The 20034-nt window shown below is 38.2% G+C and overlaps 1 protein-coding gene across 1 annotated transcript in view; it reads right to left on the bottom strand.

The window, feature by feature from the left end:
* Positions 1-3985: 3985 nt before the first annotated feature.
* capza1 (capping actin protein of muscle Z-line subunit alpha 1) overlaps positions 3986-20034 on the bottom strand; it is a gene marked incomplete at its 5' end in the record, with an annotated part of 29238 nt that continues 13189 nt past the window's right edge. The window contains 8 exon segments of the mRNA NM_001017324.3: positions 3986-4605; positions 5632-5694; positions 7498-7569; positions 10104-10182; positions 11460-11539; positions 11913-12119; positions 14378-14441; positions 17411-17462. Of these exon segments, the coding sequence (NP_001017324.1) occupies positions 4465-4605; positions 5632-5694; positions 7498-7569; positions 10104-10182; positions 11460-11539; positions 11913-12119; positions 14378-14441; positions 17411-17462 (758 nt within the window). The 3' untranslated portion in view covers positions 3986-4464.

The following is a 20034-nucleotide window of genomic DNA, read 5'->3' as shown; positions in this document are numbered from 1 at the left end:
TCATTCAAAAGAAGGCATCAGTGGTGGTTACAGGTGCAAGTACTGTTTCTATTATCTGTTGGAATGTTTATTGTGTCCTCAAAAGAACCAGTCTATGACCTTGCTGGAGGTGTAGTAATCCAGTTATACAAGCCATGCCGTGAAACTCCTTTTTACAAGGTGCAATGTTTTTTTTTACCTTGCAAAAACAGGAGTGCCACTACGTGTGTAGTTGTGCCAAATGGCTTTATAAATATCTGGCAGTTTGCAGAAACCCTGTAAAGGCAGACCTTTGGCTATTGTTACTTACTATTGTTAAACTGGAGCAGGAGCAGTGATAGGCTAGTATTAGAAAATTAAAGATTTCTCACTGCTAATATTGTTGACATGCACTAGATGCCTACTGTGATGAAAAGTGTGATTGTACATATTTACAAAAAAGAAGCTTCTTAATAAAAGAGAATATTCATGTTAATTGCTGAGTTAGCAGGCTGTGACTTGGCAAAACCAGCTAAATATGTGGTCTGTGTATCTCTACTGACTTGGTTTCAGTGGGCGTGTTTATACAGTAATTTCATGTACATAGGAGTGTTATCTGCTAAGTCAGTAATTCTTTCCAGTCAGTTGATTCTTTCCCAATATATTGGCACCGTTGGGTTCGGTAATTTGGCTTGGGTTACATTATTTCCATATTTCAGGACACGGTTTCACTTTTAGTCATCAGGGAAAGGTCGCACGTTTAGATCCACTTCTCCCAGCCCTACGTTTTTCCATCAGGCTGAGAGAAGCAGATCTACTTTTTTATGCTGCCCATGTGCCTGCCCTGTATCCCCCTCAGTGCAGGCACACACAGCGGAGCCTAGGTCCACCTGTAAAACGTGAAAGCATATGTGAAAGGATTATATTATGTCATATTAAGACATAACCTTAAATTCATATGCCTCCTCCTCCCCTGTGGATATCACAGCAGCCCCCAGCATATAATGACTATTTCCAAATGCAAACTCCCAGAACAAACCCCTGCCAGGGAGAGTATGGCACACACAGGAAACATAGGGCAGGCGGAGTATGGCACACACTGGCAACATAGGGCTGGTGGAGTATGGCACACACAGGCAGCATAGGGCAGGCAGAGTATGGCACACACAGGCAGCATAGGGCAGGCAGAGTATGTCACACACAGGCAATATAGGGTAGGCTGAGTATGGCACACACATGTAGCATAGGGCAGGTGGAGTATGGCACATAGGCAGCATAGGGCAGGCAGAGTACTGCCTTACCCTGCCTGTTTGTGTCATACTATGCCTGCCCTATGCTGCTGTGTGTGACATACACACAGGCAGCATAGGGCAGGTAGTACATACAGTGACACAATGCTGGCATTGCTCCTAGTTTGTCTGAGGTGTGAACAGGTGAACAATGTGGGTGCTTACAGTCTGAGCCTGAGGTGTGAGCAATGCAGGGACTAAAAGTTGTAAACAGTGCAGGGGTTTACAGCCTCAATCTGAGGTGTGACCAATGCAGGGAGCCAGTTAATCTCAGTACTGATACCATTTAAATCTTAGGTAAGCAGTCACAGCAGGCAGTTTTCACCTTGCTTGTGTCTTTGCTTATGACGTGATTTATAGCTGAACATGTCGATTAGGCAAATTGCTGACTATATAAACCTATTCAGTGCCTACAAGGTGTTTTTGTACCTTGACCTATTTTTTTTTTTTAGTTCTTTACTATCCTGTTTATATAGTTGGTCTGTATGCCCAAAATAGTGTTGTTTTTTGTCCTTGCTCCTAATTTCTACCCTGCTCTTACACCACTCACTTGTCAGTTGTATCTCATCTATAGCAAATTTTTGGTATTTGGCCCTAGGGCCTGGTCTCTGTGAGCTGCCCTTTGTCCTAATCCTGTCTATTCTCTTCTTTTCTTCTTGTTACTATGGTCTTAAAACTGGTTTACCCAATTCTGTATCCATGCAGAACTACGCTGCTCCTTTGTACTATCTATTCGGCACCCTCCCTTGAAACTGGGCTTATTTCTAGTAATAAAAAGCTTCATTTGTTCTATTGGATTTACCTTGCTTTGGCTGCCTCCAATGGGGTTATGTAATAAAAGATGCTACGTTTGCCCAGGAGCAGTAACCCATAGCAACCAATAAAATGTTTACTTTTAAACATGTGACCAGTAAATGCTACCTACTGATTAGTTGCTATGGGTTGCTGCTCCTGGGCAAACTTAGAATCTTTTATTACATAACCACATTGGAGGCAGCCAAAGCAAGAGAATACAATAGAAAAAAAAGGAAGCTGAATTACGTTGACTGTCGGATGTAGATGCATTTTGTAGAATCCCACACAATCTCAAGTTGTTGCATGACAAGATTTTGTGGGTGTAGTTTAACCCTTAGGCTTTTATGGAAGCTTATGAATCGGTACAGGCTGATACATTTTATAGCTTCAAGAAGGTTTGGATGGCTTTTTAGCAAGTGAGGGAATACAGTGTTATGGGAGATAGCTCTTAGTACAAGTTGATTCAGGGACTGGTCCGATTGCCATCTTGAAGTCAAGAAGGATTTTTTTTCCCCTCTAGGGCAAAATAGTTGATCCAGAAGAAGACCCTTCTGTAGCCTCTCCTAGCAGTTAAGCAGGTTTCATAAAAGGTTGAACGTGATGGACGTGTGTCTTTTTTCAACATAACGCACTACGTTACTATGTACTGGTGGCAGATTAACAAAACGAGAGAATTTTTATGGAAATTTTTGTAAGATAAATCTTTTCACTTTGGTGCAAATATTTTTATTTAGGATTTATACACATTTTCCCCAATGATCATATACCTGTGGTACAAACTGTAGGTGCCACAAACCCGTTAAAGCGCTATAAGACATTTGCATTTCTGCATTTTTTTTTTTTTACATACACAAGCCATTACCCCCAAACGATCATTTCTCACTCTCTAGAATAAAAAAATCTATAGCGTCATAAAATGATGTTCACCTCAAAGTAAGGCTAGTACCAAGAATCAGCTCCTACACCGGCACCAGCCTTCTACCTTGCCTGCACCCTGAAGCATTGTCTCCACCCTGAGTGCAGGCACAAGCAGCAGATATGGGCTGTGAAATGTGAACTCTGTGCAATCTGTTTGCCGATATCCACCACGTCTGCCTGCACCCAGGCAGAGACAATGCTTCCGGGTGCAGACAAGGTAGAAGGCTGGTCCCAGTGTTTTTCCGCAGGCTGAGAATCAGCCCTGTGTGGCACTAGCCCAAGAAAACAAAAGCCAAAGAGAAAAAAAACATTTAAAGGTAAGGAGACAGAATTCAAGTTTTGTCTGTTGGGTTACCAAAACACAGGTTCCCCAATGTTGGGTACTGAAGTAACAGATTCTTAGCATTAATTGGGGTATTTCCCCTATGTACACTGAAAACAGGCATGGTACATCTCTTCCAGTTGATTAAATTCCAGGTTTTGCAGCTTTTTTCTTTAAACTGCATTTCAGACATCACTTTTGTCTACAGCAAAAAAAAAACCCCCCCAAACAAAAAAAATGTGGTACCGTAGTAAAAAATGGACTATATATAGTTTGAAGGAATTTAATCAGCTGCAAAAGTGCAACAACAAAGAAGTTTGAAAAACATTTAATGGGCAACACTATATCCCCTTTAACTCTAATTACACCTGCTGTGTATTTCACAATGAACAAGTTTCCTTAAAATCAGGTGCAAAAATAAAATATGGATTCAAAATGTAGATGAAGGTGAAGGATTCTACAATTTCATCCAAAACCTGGAAATCCCACCACTGAATATTTATGTGAAAAAAGCATAAAAAGCCAGCAGTTTTCTAAAAAGATGTTCTTCTAAACATACTGAAGTACAGTATTAAATGTATCCCTGTGTGTTAAGTTCATAAAAATAAAGGGTGTCACCAAATGAGTTACAACATCTGAAATAATGGGAAAGCATACTCAGCTCATATAGGCACCTTCAGTAATGTACAAAAGAAAATCTCCATTTAAAGGCGGAACCGATTTATTCCAATAGTTCCAACATAAACTTTATATGTGCCACTTAGCAGAAGGGAAGGGAGGGGTCTCAGTTCTTTTTGTTAACGAAGGTTAAACTGGCACCTAAAAGCTGGTACATATTCTAACTACAAGAATTCACGTGTTCCTCTGGCACATTTGACATATGCCAGATCAATAAATGTAGGGACTCCATTTGTAGATTTCAGGGTAAATAATATAAAAACTCAGATTGTTCTGCGGCACTTCAAGTTAGAAAATACAATGACTTTGATTGCAAAATATCACATTTTACAAACCACTATATTTTGTCTCCTTTGAAAAAAACCTCATTTGTGTTGGGGGCCGACAAAAACATTTGTTACGAGCCACTCCTGCACATAAGGGTATACACAGTATATTTGTAAGACCAAACAGTTCTCAGTTTGCTTTGCACACTAAACGTTGCCCTTGCTCCTTTAAAGCTTCTCAAGCGTTCTGCATCTCTTTGCCAATCTTGTAGCTGAGTATTTTATTCCAGTCGATCTTGGTGCGGGTCACTGGTAGCTGCCGGCGTAAGGCTTTGAAAGTTGTGTCTGACATGGTCTGATAGTTCTCGCTTATGGCAGTCTGCAGCAAGAAATCAAAGAGCTATTATAGCAGAGAAACACTTACAGAAAGGGCTGGTTAACTTTTAAATGAACTTTTACTATGTTTTCATTTTTCATTTGTGGTTTTTAAATTTATTAGCGCAGTGGTTCGAATGAGAACAGGGAATATGAATAGAAGTGGGTCTAAATACAAAGTTAAGTAGTACAAAGTAACAACCTTAATAAAAAGTAACAATAATAAAATTGTAGCCTCAAAGAGCAATAGTTTTTTGGCTGCTAGGGCAAGAGACCCCCTTTTAAAAAAGCTTAAAGTCAGTAGAAGAAAGTAAATAATTCAAAAACAAAATAAAAAAAATGAAGGCCAACTGAAAAGTTGCTAAGAACTAGCCAGTCTAGGGGTAGTTATCACCCTGCGCTATGCATTCACTATAATACGTCAGCCAAGCTGTGGCTTTCATGCAGTTGTTGAACAAAAGCTTTCATCGATCTTGAGTAATGCAGTTCATCAACTGCTGCCAATTTACTACTTGGATATTAGTAAACTAGTAATACAAAAAGCAACGAAATACCATATTGGGCATATAGCAAGTACAATACCCAGAATACTTTTCATATTGTCAGTGCTGAGTGGCTTAGCACATGGCTTATTCCTGTACTCACCCTTCACTACTAAGCAAACACATTACAAAACTATATATTAAAAGATTGACATTCAGGGAACATTCAGGTTTTGACGGAGAATCTCACATTCCTACTAGACTGCAGCAACTGTGTCAAAACCAAATATTTTATGATAATATCCTCTATTTGGTGGTTGGTTGGGGCAGAGCTCCCTCCGACTTTTGCTTATAATTGCTGATTTGGACTAGCTGTCCTTAATAAATGGATCAATGATACCCCCAAATTGCATAGCATTTGTCCATTTTAGCCACTGGCCAATGAGTCTGTATGATATGTGTACAAAGTGCGAGGCAGTGAGAATAGCTAACAAAGCAGCTGCCAACCTGTTCCTTGCATGCCTTAATATTAAACTAAACCACCTTACCTGGTATTCATTCTCTGCTTGCTCTATAATTTTTACAAATTCCTTGGCAGTTTGAGCTTCACCCTAAAAGAGAAAGAGGAAAAGCACATAAGCACATGGTAACATCACCTAGTAGAGAAAATATTGAAACTATAGTGATAAAAGTAAAAGCACCTGTGCAGGGTTGAAGGTCTGTGCTTTAGGTTAAGGCCACAAGTTGCTTATTCTCAGCAATCCAAAAAATTCTTGCAGAGAGTATGCCCCTTTGCTTGAAAAAACTTCTACTTGTGCCTGCGCTGGGAAGTACTGAATAGGCTTAGGTGCAGGCACATGTAGCAGATATCTGCTAAAAAAAAAAAAAAATGCAAGACTTTGCATTTTTGGCAAAATATCGGCTACATGTGCATTAGTCACTGGTGGGTGCCAAACAAATCGGTATTCCCCAGTAGTTTGCACAATCTGGTCACATTTGAGTGCGTTATGCACTTAAAGCACTAAAAGAAAGCATTCTTCAGCCGCAGGAAGAAAACTGCAAGAAAATGCCAAAAGCAGAATTAAGTGCTATTTAGTGTAAATACAACTAGGCAGCAGTTTGTTGTGCTTTTTGCCTTTACTTGCAGTTTTCTTAACTTTGGTATATACTATTGCAACTTTGGCAGATTGATTGTAACAAGGCTTTAATTCTTGTTTCTTTGTATTCAGCCTTCTCTGGGACAACAAAAACCTGTGTCTGTGTCCACTAGAGTGCAAAACAACTTCCGCCTATCTGTATACATACAGATAAGCAGAGAAGAAATGTCCTGTATAAATAGTTAGGCTGATGCCCCACGGAGTGAGTTAGTCACCCATCATAGATTTCTGCTATCACAGACGACTAACCACTCTGAAATGACTTTTCATCAGCATCTATAGGAGTCGCTGGGGGAAAGGCCTTCACATCACTGCAGTTGCCTGCAGGAGGAAACTTTGCACGAATTTGGAAAGCCAAAGCAATGCGAAGGCCTTTCCACCAGCAACTCCTATTGTTGCCAGTGGAAAGGAATTTCAGAGAGGTTAGCCGCCCACAATAGCAGAGAAATATCGCAGGCGACTAACATGCTCAGTCATGAATAAGATCATATTAAAAAGGTAATTTTTTTTTTAAATATGGTACATTATACACAGGTCAGATAATTAAAATGTCCGTAATGTTTTTCTTATCTCATTTAGAAATGGTATCGCATGCAGAAAAGGTATGTGCCATAGCACAACAAGCTATTTCCCCATGCTTCTGTGTATCTTAAAGGAACAGTAACACTAAAAAATAAAAATGTTTTAAAATAATTAAAATATAATGTACTGTTGCCCTGCACTGGTAAAAGTTGTGTGTTTGCTTTAGAAAGACTACTGTAGTTAATAGAAATAGCTGTTGTGTAGCCATGGGGGCAGCCATTTAAATTGAAAAAAGGAGAAAAGGCACAGGTTACATAAGAAGATACCAGATAAAGTGTGTAGAATACAATGGGAATCTATGCTACTTATCTGTTATCTGCTTAGTAACCTGTGCCTTTTCTCCTTTTTTCAATTTAAATGGCTGCCCCCATGGCTACACAGCAGGGTATTTATATAAACTGTAGTAGTGTTTACGAAGCAAACACACAACTTTTACCAGTGCAGAGCAATAGTATATAATATATTAATTATTTTTATACACTTTCATTTTTTGGTGTTACTGTTCCTTTAAGTAAAAAGAAACACTAACAATAAATATAGTAGAATACGGCAACAATATGTACGCACAAACATTTTTTGTAATCATAAGAGACAACTAAAATTCGACAGTGTACAAAAAGTACTTCAACATATAAATATGTCCAATATATGCATTTTTCAACATGTTATACTTACAGAGATTGCTAAGGATTCCTGAACATCTTTGTGGCTAACTAACTGAACGTTTCCATCCTCATAGTAATGAACCTGTAGCAATGAAAGCATGATTACTACAAATTGTCATGAACTAAACTCTTTTTATACCATTTTAAAGGTTCAACTGTTATATACTTTTGTGTCGGAAAATGACTACAGTTATAACTAGAAAGGAAAGTGTGAGAACAAACTTCATGTTGGGTTGAAAAAACATGAAGTCACTGAATGAAATCTAATCTGTTGTTGGCTCCACCCACTTTTTCTAACCTTGGGTCACAGTTATATAGCAAAGTTTGGGAACCCTGGTTTTAATAGTGTCTGAATGGCAGCAATTTAAATTTCCCCACTGAAAGTCAATGAGTGACATCTGATTGGCGGTTGGTGGCGCCACCCACTTTTTCTACCCTGAAACTGCAGTTACCCAGTGACTAACTCTACAAAGTTTAGGGACCCTAGGATTAATAGTTAAAGAACAGCAGAAGTATAAATTTAAACCAATAAAAGTCATTAGGTAAAGTGTGATTGGTGGTTGTACCCACTTTTTCTAACCTTGAGTTGAAGTCACCCAGTGACAAATAGTGGGCACCCAAAGGCAGTATTTTAAATTTAAACCAATAAAATTCAATGGATTAAATCTGATTGGGTGTTAGTGGCCCAACCCACTTTTCCTATTTGTCAACTGCAGTCCCCCAGTGACCAACTTCGCAAAGTTTGGGGACTCGGGCATAAAAATTGTGGGACTGACAGCATTTTACACTTCACCATTGAAAGTAAAACGGTGAAATGTTGGTGGCTCTGCCCACTCTTTCTAAATTTGAACGGCAAATACCCAGTGACTAACTTTGGAAAGTTTAACAACCCTGGAATTAATACATAAATAATTGCATTAGTTTAAATATAAACCAATGAAATTTAATGGGTGAAAATGGATTGGCTGTTGGTGGCCCCGCCCACTTGTGCTAACCCTGAATACGCAGTCAGCCAGTGACTGACTGCGCAAAGTTTGGGAACCCTGACATAAATAGTGTGAGAAAGGCAGCATTTTAAATTTAAACCAAAAAAAACTGAATAGGTGAAGTCTGATTGGCTCTTGGTGGCTCCACCCACTTTTTAAAACCTAAAAATTCAGTCCCCTATTGACCAACTGTGAAAAGTTTAGGGACCCTGGTGTTAATACTGTGAGAATGGCAGCAGGTTGGATTTCCCAATTGAAAGTAAATAGGTGAAATCAGATTGGCTGTTGGTGGCTCCACCCACTTTTTCTAACCTTGAACCGCAGTTACCTGGTGCCTAACTTTGCAAAGTTTGGGGACCCCGGTATTATTACTGTGAGAATGGCAGCAGGTTGAATTTCCGTCAAGTCAATAGGTAAAATCTGATTAGCTGTTCACAGCTCCCCCCACTTTTGGGCATCCAATAATCATATATTTTCAAGTTTGGTGTGTGTAGCCTCAAAGCTGTAAGATTGGCAGCAGTTTCAATTTCCCCATTAAAGTCAATGGGTTAAATTTGATTGGCTGTTGTTGGTCCCGCCCATGTTGGGGTCATCCAACAAATGTCGCCGTTTCATTCGGGGTGACCCCATTATTATGTTATTCAAGTTTGGGGGGGTGTAGCTTCAAAGCTGTAAGATTGGCAGCAGTCTGAAAATCTTCCCTGTCAAAGTCAATGGCAAAATCGGGGTGTTCGGAGAGGTGCCACATAAAGATTGGGGGCGGGATCGCTTAGAAAAGCACAAGCAACCTGCTCCGCTATAGGGCGAAGAAGTGTGGAGAGTTTGGGTGTTGTACCCCTAAAACTGTAGGAAGAAAAGCCTTTAGAATATGGGGGGCACTAAGAATAATAAGAAAAAGCGGAAGAATAGAAGTCGAAAAAGTCGAAGAACAGTATGTTGAGTTTTTCAACCCAACATAAATAATTAGAAGCATGAGTGTCAATCTGACAAATGTCCTCTTCATATGAATCCCGAGACCTGTTTGCCTTTTGCCTTGAACTTTAATATGCTGCAGGTGCAAGTAATCTAAGCTACCTCTTTAATCAGACTTCTTTCATTTAAATATTATTTTAAATATTTTTATACCGCCAGTGTTAGAGCCCCTAGCAACCAGACTGACTGAGAGGCTAACTCTCAATCAAAAATCTACAGAGCATTACTGGACTTGACAAGATCTAATAGCAAAATTGGCAATACATGCAACCACAAATGAAGTTCCTAAAACTAATGCCAAACGTGGCATATTCTTGGCAAGCCAGAAACCAATTACCGAGAATACGTCCCTACACTTGAAAAAAACCTTCTACTTGAGCCAGCACCAGGAAGCATTGAATATGCTTGGGTGCACACATAGCGTAAAACTACGCTACATGTGCACCCGAGAGTATTCAATGCTTCCCGGTGCAGGCTCAAGTAGAAGGTTTTTTTATTTTTTTGTTTTTGTTTTTTTAAGTATAGGTGCGTATTCTCGGCAAGCATTTTTTTGGCTTGCTGAGAATACGCAACGTGTGGGCATTAGCCTTAAGTACACTGCCCCAGAACATATAATAATAAAATATTACACATTTCTTACATTATTGCAGGTACCAACCTGAATCTTTAGAACTCCTACCAACTGAGCAGTGGATTGTGAGACAGTAAATTTCCATTCAGATCTCCAGCGACCATTCCTGAAAAATTGAAACATGGCAGGTTAGAAAAGAGTAAAATGATCAAGTAACATTAATATATTTATATATTCTAATTCTATGCAACATTTTTGCTCATAGTGTCCAAAAATTTCCTTATGCATATAGGCTACCCGGTATCCATTAGGTCTCTGAGCACATCTTTTCCCAGTTCCCAGCAATGGCAACATCAGAAATAAACCAAAGATATTATAATACAGTAATGGGAATTTAAATGAAACGCCACTATTTGAGCAAGAGTGGAACAATGTTTTATTGTATCTTTGACAAGTTGGGATTTTTTTGTGCTCCTATGAATTGCCGGTAAAATATGTTTCTTTATTGCATTGGAGCAGTATCCCATAGATATGAGTTCTCAACTACAAAAAGTTATAGATGCCAAATATTAACAGATTAACAGAAAATATCTTCAGATGATCTTGCTGTGTCATAAAATATGTTTTTTTTTGTTTTTGTTTTTTTACACCAAGGCTCCCCATAACGCTTTAGATGGCCTTTTCACCTTTAAGATGAAAGATGACTGGCTGAAAATAAAAAATCCTGGCCAACTGCTGGCCCTTACATTGATGTAAAAAGCGCATATAAAGCAGAAATTTTGGAAATTGTCTGGTTAAAGGAACAGTAACACCAAAAAATGAAAGTGTTTTAAAGTAATTAAAATATAATGTACTGTTGCCCTGCACTGGTAAAACTGGTAAGTTTGCAACAGAAACGCTACTATAGTTTATATAAATGAGCTGCTATGTCAACACGGGGGCAGCCATTGAAGCTGGGAAAAAGGAGAAAAGGCACAGGTTACATAGCAGATAACAGATAAGCTTTTTAGAATATAATGGGGTTTCATCTGTTATCTGCTAAGTAACCTGTGCCTTTTCTCCTGTAAATGGCTGCCCCCGGGGCTACACAGCAGCTTTCTTTATATAAACTATAGTAGTCTTTCTAAGGCAAACACACCAGTTGTAGCAGTACAGGGCAGCATTACATTATATAGTAATTACTTTTATACACTTTCATTTTTTGGTGTTACTGTCCCTTTAAATAGGAGACATGTGGAACTGCTGTACTAGTAAACTTTCCGGATAATAGACAATACCCCCTGCATAGACATATTATGCTACTTTTTTTTTTATTTACATTTATGTAAAAATGTAGCAAATAAAAAACTATATATAGTATATATAACAGACTTGTACAAATGATGGCATTCCACCATCATTGCAGAAGGCTGACTGTCTTTGAAGCAGATAGCACAGACTTACCAAAAGTTCTTGGGTTGAAACTGGTGGCTTTCAATACAAGATATTATTGTCTGTTGTCCGTCTATTGTCTTTCCATAAACCTAAAAGCATGATAAACAGCATTTAGTTCCTGATTTAAGGTTTATATATAAATGGAAAAAAAGAGAGAGTGGTGTTAGATCATAGCATATGACCTAAGGTAAAAAAAAAAACAAAAAACTTCTCTCTATCCTTACAATAAAAATATTAATCAGTGTAATGAAAAAACTTGTTATTGGGGGTATTGATGATTATGAATAAAAAAAAACAAAAAAAAAAAACTCACTTAATTTTTCTGTTCTTTCTAGGTGGAAGCCTCCTCTTTTAAAAAGCTTATTTAACATTACACTATTTATAATAACTTACATAAATAACAATGTATGTGAAAATAATAATGGATTGCTTTATCATGCAAGGAAAATTAAACCACTTAACAGTGCAGACACCATTCGGATAGTGTTCTTTTACATAAGCCCTCAAGGCCACATCACAAGCATCTCTCCAGGATTTTAAAGATGCATCACTGTCATCAGGATGAGGATCACTAGCTTCTTTCCTTAAGTGATCAAACTTGAAGGAAATCCGATTCCGTGGATCCACAAATCTGCCATTGCCAAGATCTCCATGCTCTGTTATAAGGACCTATTGATGAAATTGCAAATAGTATGTCACAAACATCCCTCACTTACTTCTCTATCCGCATTTTGTTTAAAATGAATAAATTAAAAGCAAACAACTTATCACTGCTTATCCAAACTTATACAAAACGAAGAATTGTGTTAGACGTCTGTGAAGGCCTTTATTCATCCAGGTCATGATATACAGTACCTAGTATTGCAGAGAGACTAGTAGTGTAACAAACGTCCCCGCAACAACACATTTGTACAGTAAAGACATACCTTGAGGAAGGTCTTAGTGGCAGACTGAAACGCTGACCCTATTCTAACTGTATAGTGTAACCCACATCCCTATTCTAACTGTACAGTATCTTGTGTTAAGTCTAAAGCAACTGGACAAGCTAAGCATTCTTTTTTTGCAATTCATCTGACTACTTCAGTTCAAATGAGAGGTAGGAAATTCTCCAGCATTTTAAACAATCTTCATTATCCAATCACAACGGCCCCACTGAACATTCTGAACACTTAGCTAGTGGTGAAATGCATTCAAGATTACTTCGCAAATCCAGCTGCTTTGCACTATAGACACGGGGTTGGATTTAAACAACGCAAACCCATTTGCTGTTTAACAGTTTTCTGTTGGTTCTTCATTAACACATCTTGGCTTTGGTTAAGTGTTCTGTAATTATGACCATTTTGTAATAAAAGTGCCCATTACTGTTAATTTGATAAATATATAATAAATATAACAGCTAAACCCAAATGTATATGTATATATATATATATATACATCTGCCCCTGTGCACGGGATATCATATAAATATCAAAATAAAACAGCCAGCACCAAGGGTCTTTGTGTTTCAAAAAATCTCTTGTGTATTATAATTGCATGTACATTTGTAATTGTACATGCAATTATAATACACAAGAGATTTTTTGAAACACAAAGACCCTTGGTGCTGGCTGTTTTATTTTGAGATATATATATATATATATATATATATGAAATTAAGCAAACAGCTGTAGCTGTAACTTTGGCATTAACTGTGTAAGCAACACCTGGAAGGCATATTTATAGTTGGTAGAAAAATGCAAAGAGAGGCACTTAACACAGATGCAGTGTGTAACTCAGCTGGTATTGACAGGATTAAACATCAGTTACAATCATGCTCATTTATGAAGCTGTGTATTGATTGTATATACATGTTAGGCTTATTCCAGATGTGGCGTAGGGCGGATATTTTCGGCAAGCGGAATAGCGAATGATACACGCTCGGGTGCAGGCATATGTAGCCGATATACGCATAGAAACGCAAGACTTCGCATTATCTCACATTTTTATGCGTATATCGGCTACATGTGCCTGCACCTGAGCGTATCTCATTCATTCGGGTGCAGGCACATGTAGGACGCGTAGGGCGGAATTTTCAGCAAGAGCTTTTTTGCTTGCTGAAAATATCCACCCTACGCCTTGTCTGGCATTAGCCTAACATAGTCAAATTCTGGCATAGAGTCAGTTTGAAGAAACAACCCATTCCCTGGGGTCGAGTGCACTGCTTTTTCACTACTTTTCACGTCTAAATTTTTTCCCTGCCTGAATTCAACACGTGGGTTATACCAGGTTAAAGGCGGTATAAAATAAAAGCATTATTTTGGGTATCAATTTGTCTTTAGGAAACACCTAGCACAATCACCTTGTAATGAATTACCATTTTCTTTAAATTTGAGTAGCTGCTACATGTTAAATTGGCCATACAAGCAGATACAGATAAATCCATTCTGTGTATATTTGGCAGCCTACGGATCCTGACCAATATTCGTGTACTATAGATATTGGTCGGTTCAAGAATCCTGCAGGTGTGAAAATTATCTGCTAAAGCACCGCCAGTCTGTGCATGGGGCATTGGTAGATGAGGAAATAAAGAGGAGCCGCGTGAACTGTAGAAATGGGGCAATGTATGCAATCTGTTGGCCACTTTTAGTGTATTCATCAAAAACAAAACAACAGATGTGTACTGAACACTTTACAAAGCTTGAAGAGGACCGACAGGGCACCTTATTGGAAGCCTAACATTTTTGCTTGATCTTTCTGAAGCTCACCAGCAATCTCATAGAAATGAGCATGTTTAGGCTACTCTAACAACTGGTTCAGCCATACTTAACAATGGCACTTGATCAATATAATTAACATTTTATTTAACTTGCAACAGCTGCACAGTGCATACCACAAATATATACACAAACAAACTTATACCTATAGGAAACAATAATCAATATACTCACTGAGTCATCGTAGCCTTCAATCTTAGCAGGTGTAAACTGATCCATGTTATATTGGGCAAAAGCACTAGTGGGACACAAAACACAAAGCATATTAATCTTTTTTGTATTGAGTATACATATATAATACTTTATTTTGGGCCAGAAAAATAATAAATGAATTAGTAATTTTTGCATCCTACAAAAAGCTAAAGGGACAACACACCCCGTTTAAAACCATTGTTTAATATACATCTTGTCCCTTTAGATCAGTGCTGTCCAACTTCTGTGATACCGAGGGCCGGAATCCTTCTGGCCTACATGGTGGAGGGCCTATAATGGAAGCCAGTTTTGACCACTCCCCTTTTTTAAACTGCACCCACTTCAAACTACACCCATGTTATCACAAGAGCTTTTAAGACCGTCCCCACATTAATGGTGGCAACACAGCAAAAACCCAATGGTTGGTGCTCACTGAAGGGATATCACCCTTCATTCATATGTGAAAGAATTATATTATCTCATATTAAGACATATGCTTTAATCCATATGCCTCCTCCTCCTCCTCTGTGGATAACACAGCAACTCCCAGCACATAATTACACAACTCAGGGACCATATAATGACTATTTCCAAATGCTAACAAACTTCCAGAACAAACCCCTGCCAGGTTCACCTACCACAGGCGGCATAGGGCAGGCAGAGTAAGGCACACACAGCCAACATAAAGAAAGGCAGAGTATGGCACACACAGGCAGCATAGGGAAGGCAGAGTATGGCACACACAGGCAGCATAAGGAAAGGCAAAGTATGGCACACACAGGCAGCATAAGGAAAGGCAAAGTATGGCACACACAGACAGCATAGGGGAGGCATAGGGCAGGCAGAGTACTGCCTGTTCTACCCTGCCTGTGTGTGCAATACTCTGCCTGTGCTGATTGTGTCTGCCATACTCTACCTTCCCCATGCTGCCTGTGTGTGCCATACTATGCCTGCCCTACCCTACCTATGTGTACCATACTCTGCCTGCCCTACCTATGTGTGCCATTCTATGCCTGCCCTACCCTGCCTATGTGTGCCATTCTATGCCTGCCCTACCCTGCCTATGTATGCCACACTATTCCTGCCCTCCCCTGCCTATGTGTGCCACACTATTCCTGCCCTCCCCTGCCTATGTGTGCCACACTATTCCTGCCCTCCCCTGCCTATGTGTGCCACACTATTCCTGCCCTCCCCTGCCTATGTGTGCCATACTATTCCTGCCCTCCCCTGCCTATGTGTGCCATACTATGCCTGCCCTATGACACACACACAGGCAGCATACAGTGACACAATGCTGGATGTGTCAGAGGGAATGTCTGAGGTGTGAATAGGTGAACAATGTGGGTAATTACAGCCTGAGGTGTGAACAATGCAGGGGATGAACATTGCAGACATTAAAAGGTGTGAACAGTACAGGGGATTACATGATTAAACAATGCAGGGGGATTACAGTCTGAATCTGAGGTGTTAGCAATGCAGGGGGCCAGTTAATCACAGTACTGATACCATTTAAAGCTTACACAAAGGTAAGCCATCAAAGCAGCCAGACAGGTGGGGGGCCACACAGAGGGGGGTCGTGGGCCGCCAGTTGGACAGCCCTGCTTTAGATGATTACAGAATACTAGCAGAATAGCACATTGTTCCTAGAGAAGAGTAGCCATCCCTGCACAGATGTGGCAACATCATATGCAAACTCAAAGGTGCCCTCAGATGGCCAAATAGTGGAAAGTTTATCAAAACCACTGCAAAGCTAATATATCTTGGGCTGCATACGGTAAGATAAATAAGATTCACCACTGACACTTTTATTGCAACGCAAAATGTTTTCAAAGGAATATTTACTATGAACCCTTGCAAATTCATAGGCGACAATAACGGCAAAGGATCATAAATAAAATCTTCATAAAATCATTCTGGGGTTTTTTCTGGAGCAAATTACCCAACCGGCAATAGTTTGGACATTTCTGTTAAATTAGTAGTACAGTAGTTTATGTTACTGATGAGGTTTCAGCAGTATAGCATTAATGAGAAAGTCCACTCAGAAAGTCAGATGCACAACCTTATGTATAAGAAGGCATTTGTGGATGATCATAGGAATTTCACTATTCACAGTAGGACCCAGGACTAAATATGCATATGCATAGGATTTTAAACAGAATTTTACTAAAATTAACAAAGGACTAACGGGAATTATTAGAATGGAGCACAATTTTTGGTTTAAAATGTGAGAAACAAAGGTAATTATTTAGTAGATACAGGTTTGGAAGCATTTTCAGTCTTGAGTCTGTGTGGATAGGTCTCTATCAGCTTTGCATATGTAGACACAAAACAGCTCAAACTCTGTCAGGTTGCATTGGGATCAGGAGCAAACCACCTTTTTCAAGTCCAGCCACTTGGATCTGTGGATTGGGGTCTGGATTCTGACTCCATTCCAAGATATAAAGCAATTCTTGTGTAGTTCTGGCTTCATGCTTGGGGTAATTGTGATGCCAAGTGCATATTTTATTTATACAGTACCAGCAAGTAATGTAACATTTAAAAGTAAAACTCATGTGCACTTGGGTTTATTTGAAGGGGTTGCATTTGATGGTCTTTTTTTCAACCCACATTAACTATGTAACATAGAAGTAACTTATATTAAAGGGGTAGTTTATCTTTAAATTAACTTTTAGCTTGATGTAGATATTCTTAAACAATTTGCAATTGGTCTCCATTTTTTTTTTTAAATTGTGGTTTTTAAATCATATAGATTTTTGTTCAGCAGCTTTCCAGTCTGGTATTTCAGCAGGTATCTGGTTGCTAGGGTCTTATTTACCTTACCCTAGCAACCAGCCAGTGGTTTGAATGAGAGACTGGTATATAAATAGAAGTTTAGAGGCTGAATGTGGCATTATTTTTTTATTCTAAAAGCCTGGATAACATTTTGTATGCATGAACATATTCTGCAAAATACAATTTTATGGTAAAGAAAAATAAATTATGAATAAAAAACAAATGAACAAAAAAGCAACTTACTGGGCTGCTCCTTCCCTGAGCAGGTTGTCATTGTTGAGTAGAAGTCTGACATCTGTAAAAATAACAATTTAGTATAAGTACATAAAACAAATGATGGAAAAACAAAACCAAATATTTATTCATTAACAATCCTTTTACACATTCACACAACTCACAATTTGCCAAGTGTACACACACCTATACACACTTACACAATTTTGTGGCTGTTTTTTTAACATTGTGGATTTTTTTGCCAAAGGAATTGCACAGTACGGTTAGTGAATACGTTATTCACTAACCGTGCTGTGCAATTCCTTCTGTATAATATTATAGTGATTATATTAAATTTTTGGTGAATTTTTAGCCACTTTATTGCATTTTTCCTGATTTTACTGTATTTTCAGTTCTGTATAGGTGTTGGTTTGTTTCTGTCCATAAAACTTATTTGACTAAGCTAAAATATTCAAACTGTGATTCTGATTGCCGATTACAGTAGAAAACAAAAAAAAAGCATTGATTTTATTTTTATTGCATTTTATATTGTTCTTTGTTACTAATTTGTGCCTATGGAAATTCTGTCTGTTTTATATCAATTTGGGTGCCTCTGTATGCCAAACAGAATGGTAAATCTATGCACATTGGCCATCACACATGTTTAGCAGACCCCTGGCATTTATATTTGGAACGTTTCATGTTTGTACATTTCAAAATGTAGGGTACATAATGGGATAAAATGCAAGCTTTGTGAAGATCAAAAAATTAATGAAAACCATCATGTTTAGCATAGCTTTGTAGTTTGCAGTAGAAAGATCTATTTACCCATTTTTGTTTGGTCAGTATGTGTACTTTCTGAAAATGGTTTTCTAGGGTCTCTATACTGTTAGTGGGTCTTATAGCACATAATACATATTCTGGGTGCTTAGTGCAGCAGCCAAAGCATCAGACGTGAAAATTAATATGCACCAATTTCATTTGGGTGCCTCTGTACGCCACTTAGTTTTGTAAATCTATACATACCAGGCATCAAACTGTTCTGGGGTCAACTTACCTATTTGTATTTTTATGTGTTTTTACCCCACTAAATTCTTTTTGGGGTCTCTATATGCCAAATACTTTGGTGATCCTATGCACACTGGACATTAAACTGTTAAATGGACCCCTAGCATGTTATAGGTACCTAATGTTATGTGGGAGATAAGGTGCTTAAAAGTAGAAGCTTTGAGGCAATTTTTTTTTAGAATTTCCATAAATGTTTATAGAAACTGCTAAGCTCAGAAAAGCATTGCTGCTTTGCTGGATTTGGCAGTACTTTTGAAAAATGTATGGTTTCCTGAGGTAAACCTAATGTTTTAGAATTTTTGGATTCAGAATCTAAAGAACACCATATTTTGCTGTAATGCTTTGAAAAAAAAGTAATTTACTGCTGGTTTTTGACTTTTTAATCTATATAAGTCAGAGATTTCCATAAAACTATACATAACTGTCATTGGCAAGTTTGAGAGACATAAGGATTTCTGAATCAGTTGAAATTTTGCTGATAAAATAAAAATGTTTGTGGCATAAATCCCTAAAAACAACATGAAAAAAAACAATTTGTCTTTTTTTATATTTAGAGCTCTAAATCTTGTTTGAGAAGTGGAAATACAAGTATAGGACCCATTATCCAGAATGCTCGGGACCAAGGGTATTCCGGATAAGGGGTCTTTCCGTAATTTGGATCACCATACCTTAAGTCTACTAAAAAAATCAATAAAACATGAATTAAACCCAATAGAATTGTTTTGCATCCAATAAGGGTTAATTAAATCTTAGTTGGGATCAATTACAAGGTGCTGTTTTATTACTACAGAGAAAAAGGAAATCAGTTTTAAAATTATGAATCATTTGATTAAAATGGAGTCTATGGGAGACAGGCTTTGCGTAATTCGGAGCTTTCTGGATAATGGGTTTCTGGATAACAGATCCCATACCTGTACACAAAAACTAGATTTAGAAAGCCCAGGTTTTCCTGAAAAAATGATTTACAGTTAAACTAAAATTCCGCCCCTACTAGGTGTCATGAAATGCCTCTAAAATGAGAAGCACAAAAAACATCTGGTGAAAATTAAGCTGGCACTTAAAGGAACAGTAACACCAAAAAATGAAAGTGTATAAAAAGTAATAAGAATAAAATATACTGCTGCCCTGCACTGGTACAACTGGTGTGTTTGCCTCAGAAATTTATATACACAAAGCTGCTGTTTAGCCATGGGGGCAGCCATTTAAAGGAGAAAAGGCACAGGCACATAAGAGATACCAGATAAACACTATTGTATTCTAGAGAGGTCATCTATTATCTGCTATGTAACCTGTGCCTTTTCTCCTTTTTTCCAACTTTAATGGCTGCCCCCATGGCTACACAGCAGCTTATTTATAAAAACTATAGTAGTATTACTGTAGCAAACACACAACTTTTACCAGTGCAGGGCAACAGTACATTATATTTTAATTACTTTAAAACACTTTCATTTTTTGGTGTTGCTGTTCCTTTAAAGGGTTAATAGGCAACTGTTTTTTGAGTTTATATTGTGAGCAAATAATAAACCACAATTAGAATCTTGATCCATAAAAGTCTGGAATTAAGTAGGAAAACACACTACAATTTT

The sequence above is a fragment of the Xenopus tropicalis genome, chromosome 2 (assembly GCF_000004195.4).
Source record: "Xenopus tropicalis strain Nigerian chromosome 2, UCB_Xtro_10.0, whole genome shotgun sequence".
NCBI classification, from domain to species: domain Eukaryota; kingdom Metazoa; phylum Chordata; class Amphibia; order Anura; family Pipidae; genus Xenopus; species Xenopus tropicalis.
This window is presented reverse-complemented; position numbering and strand designations above follow the sequence as displayed.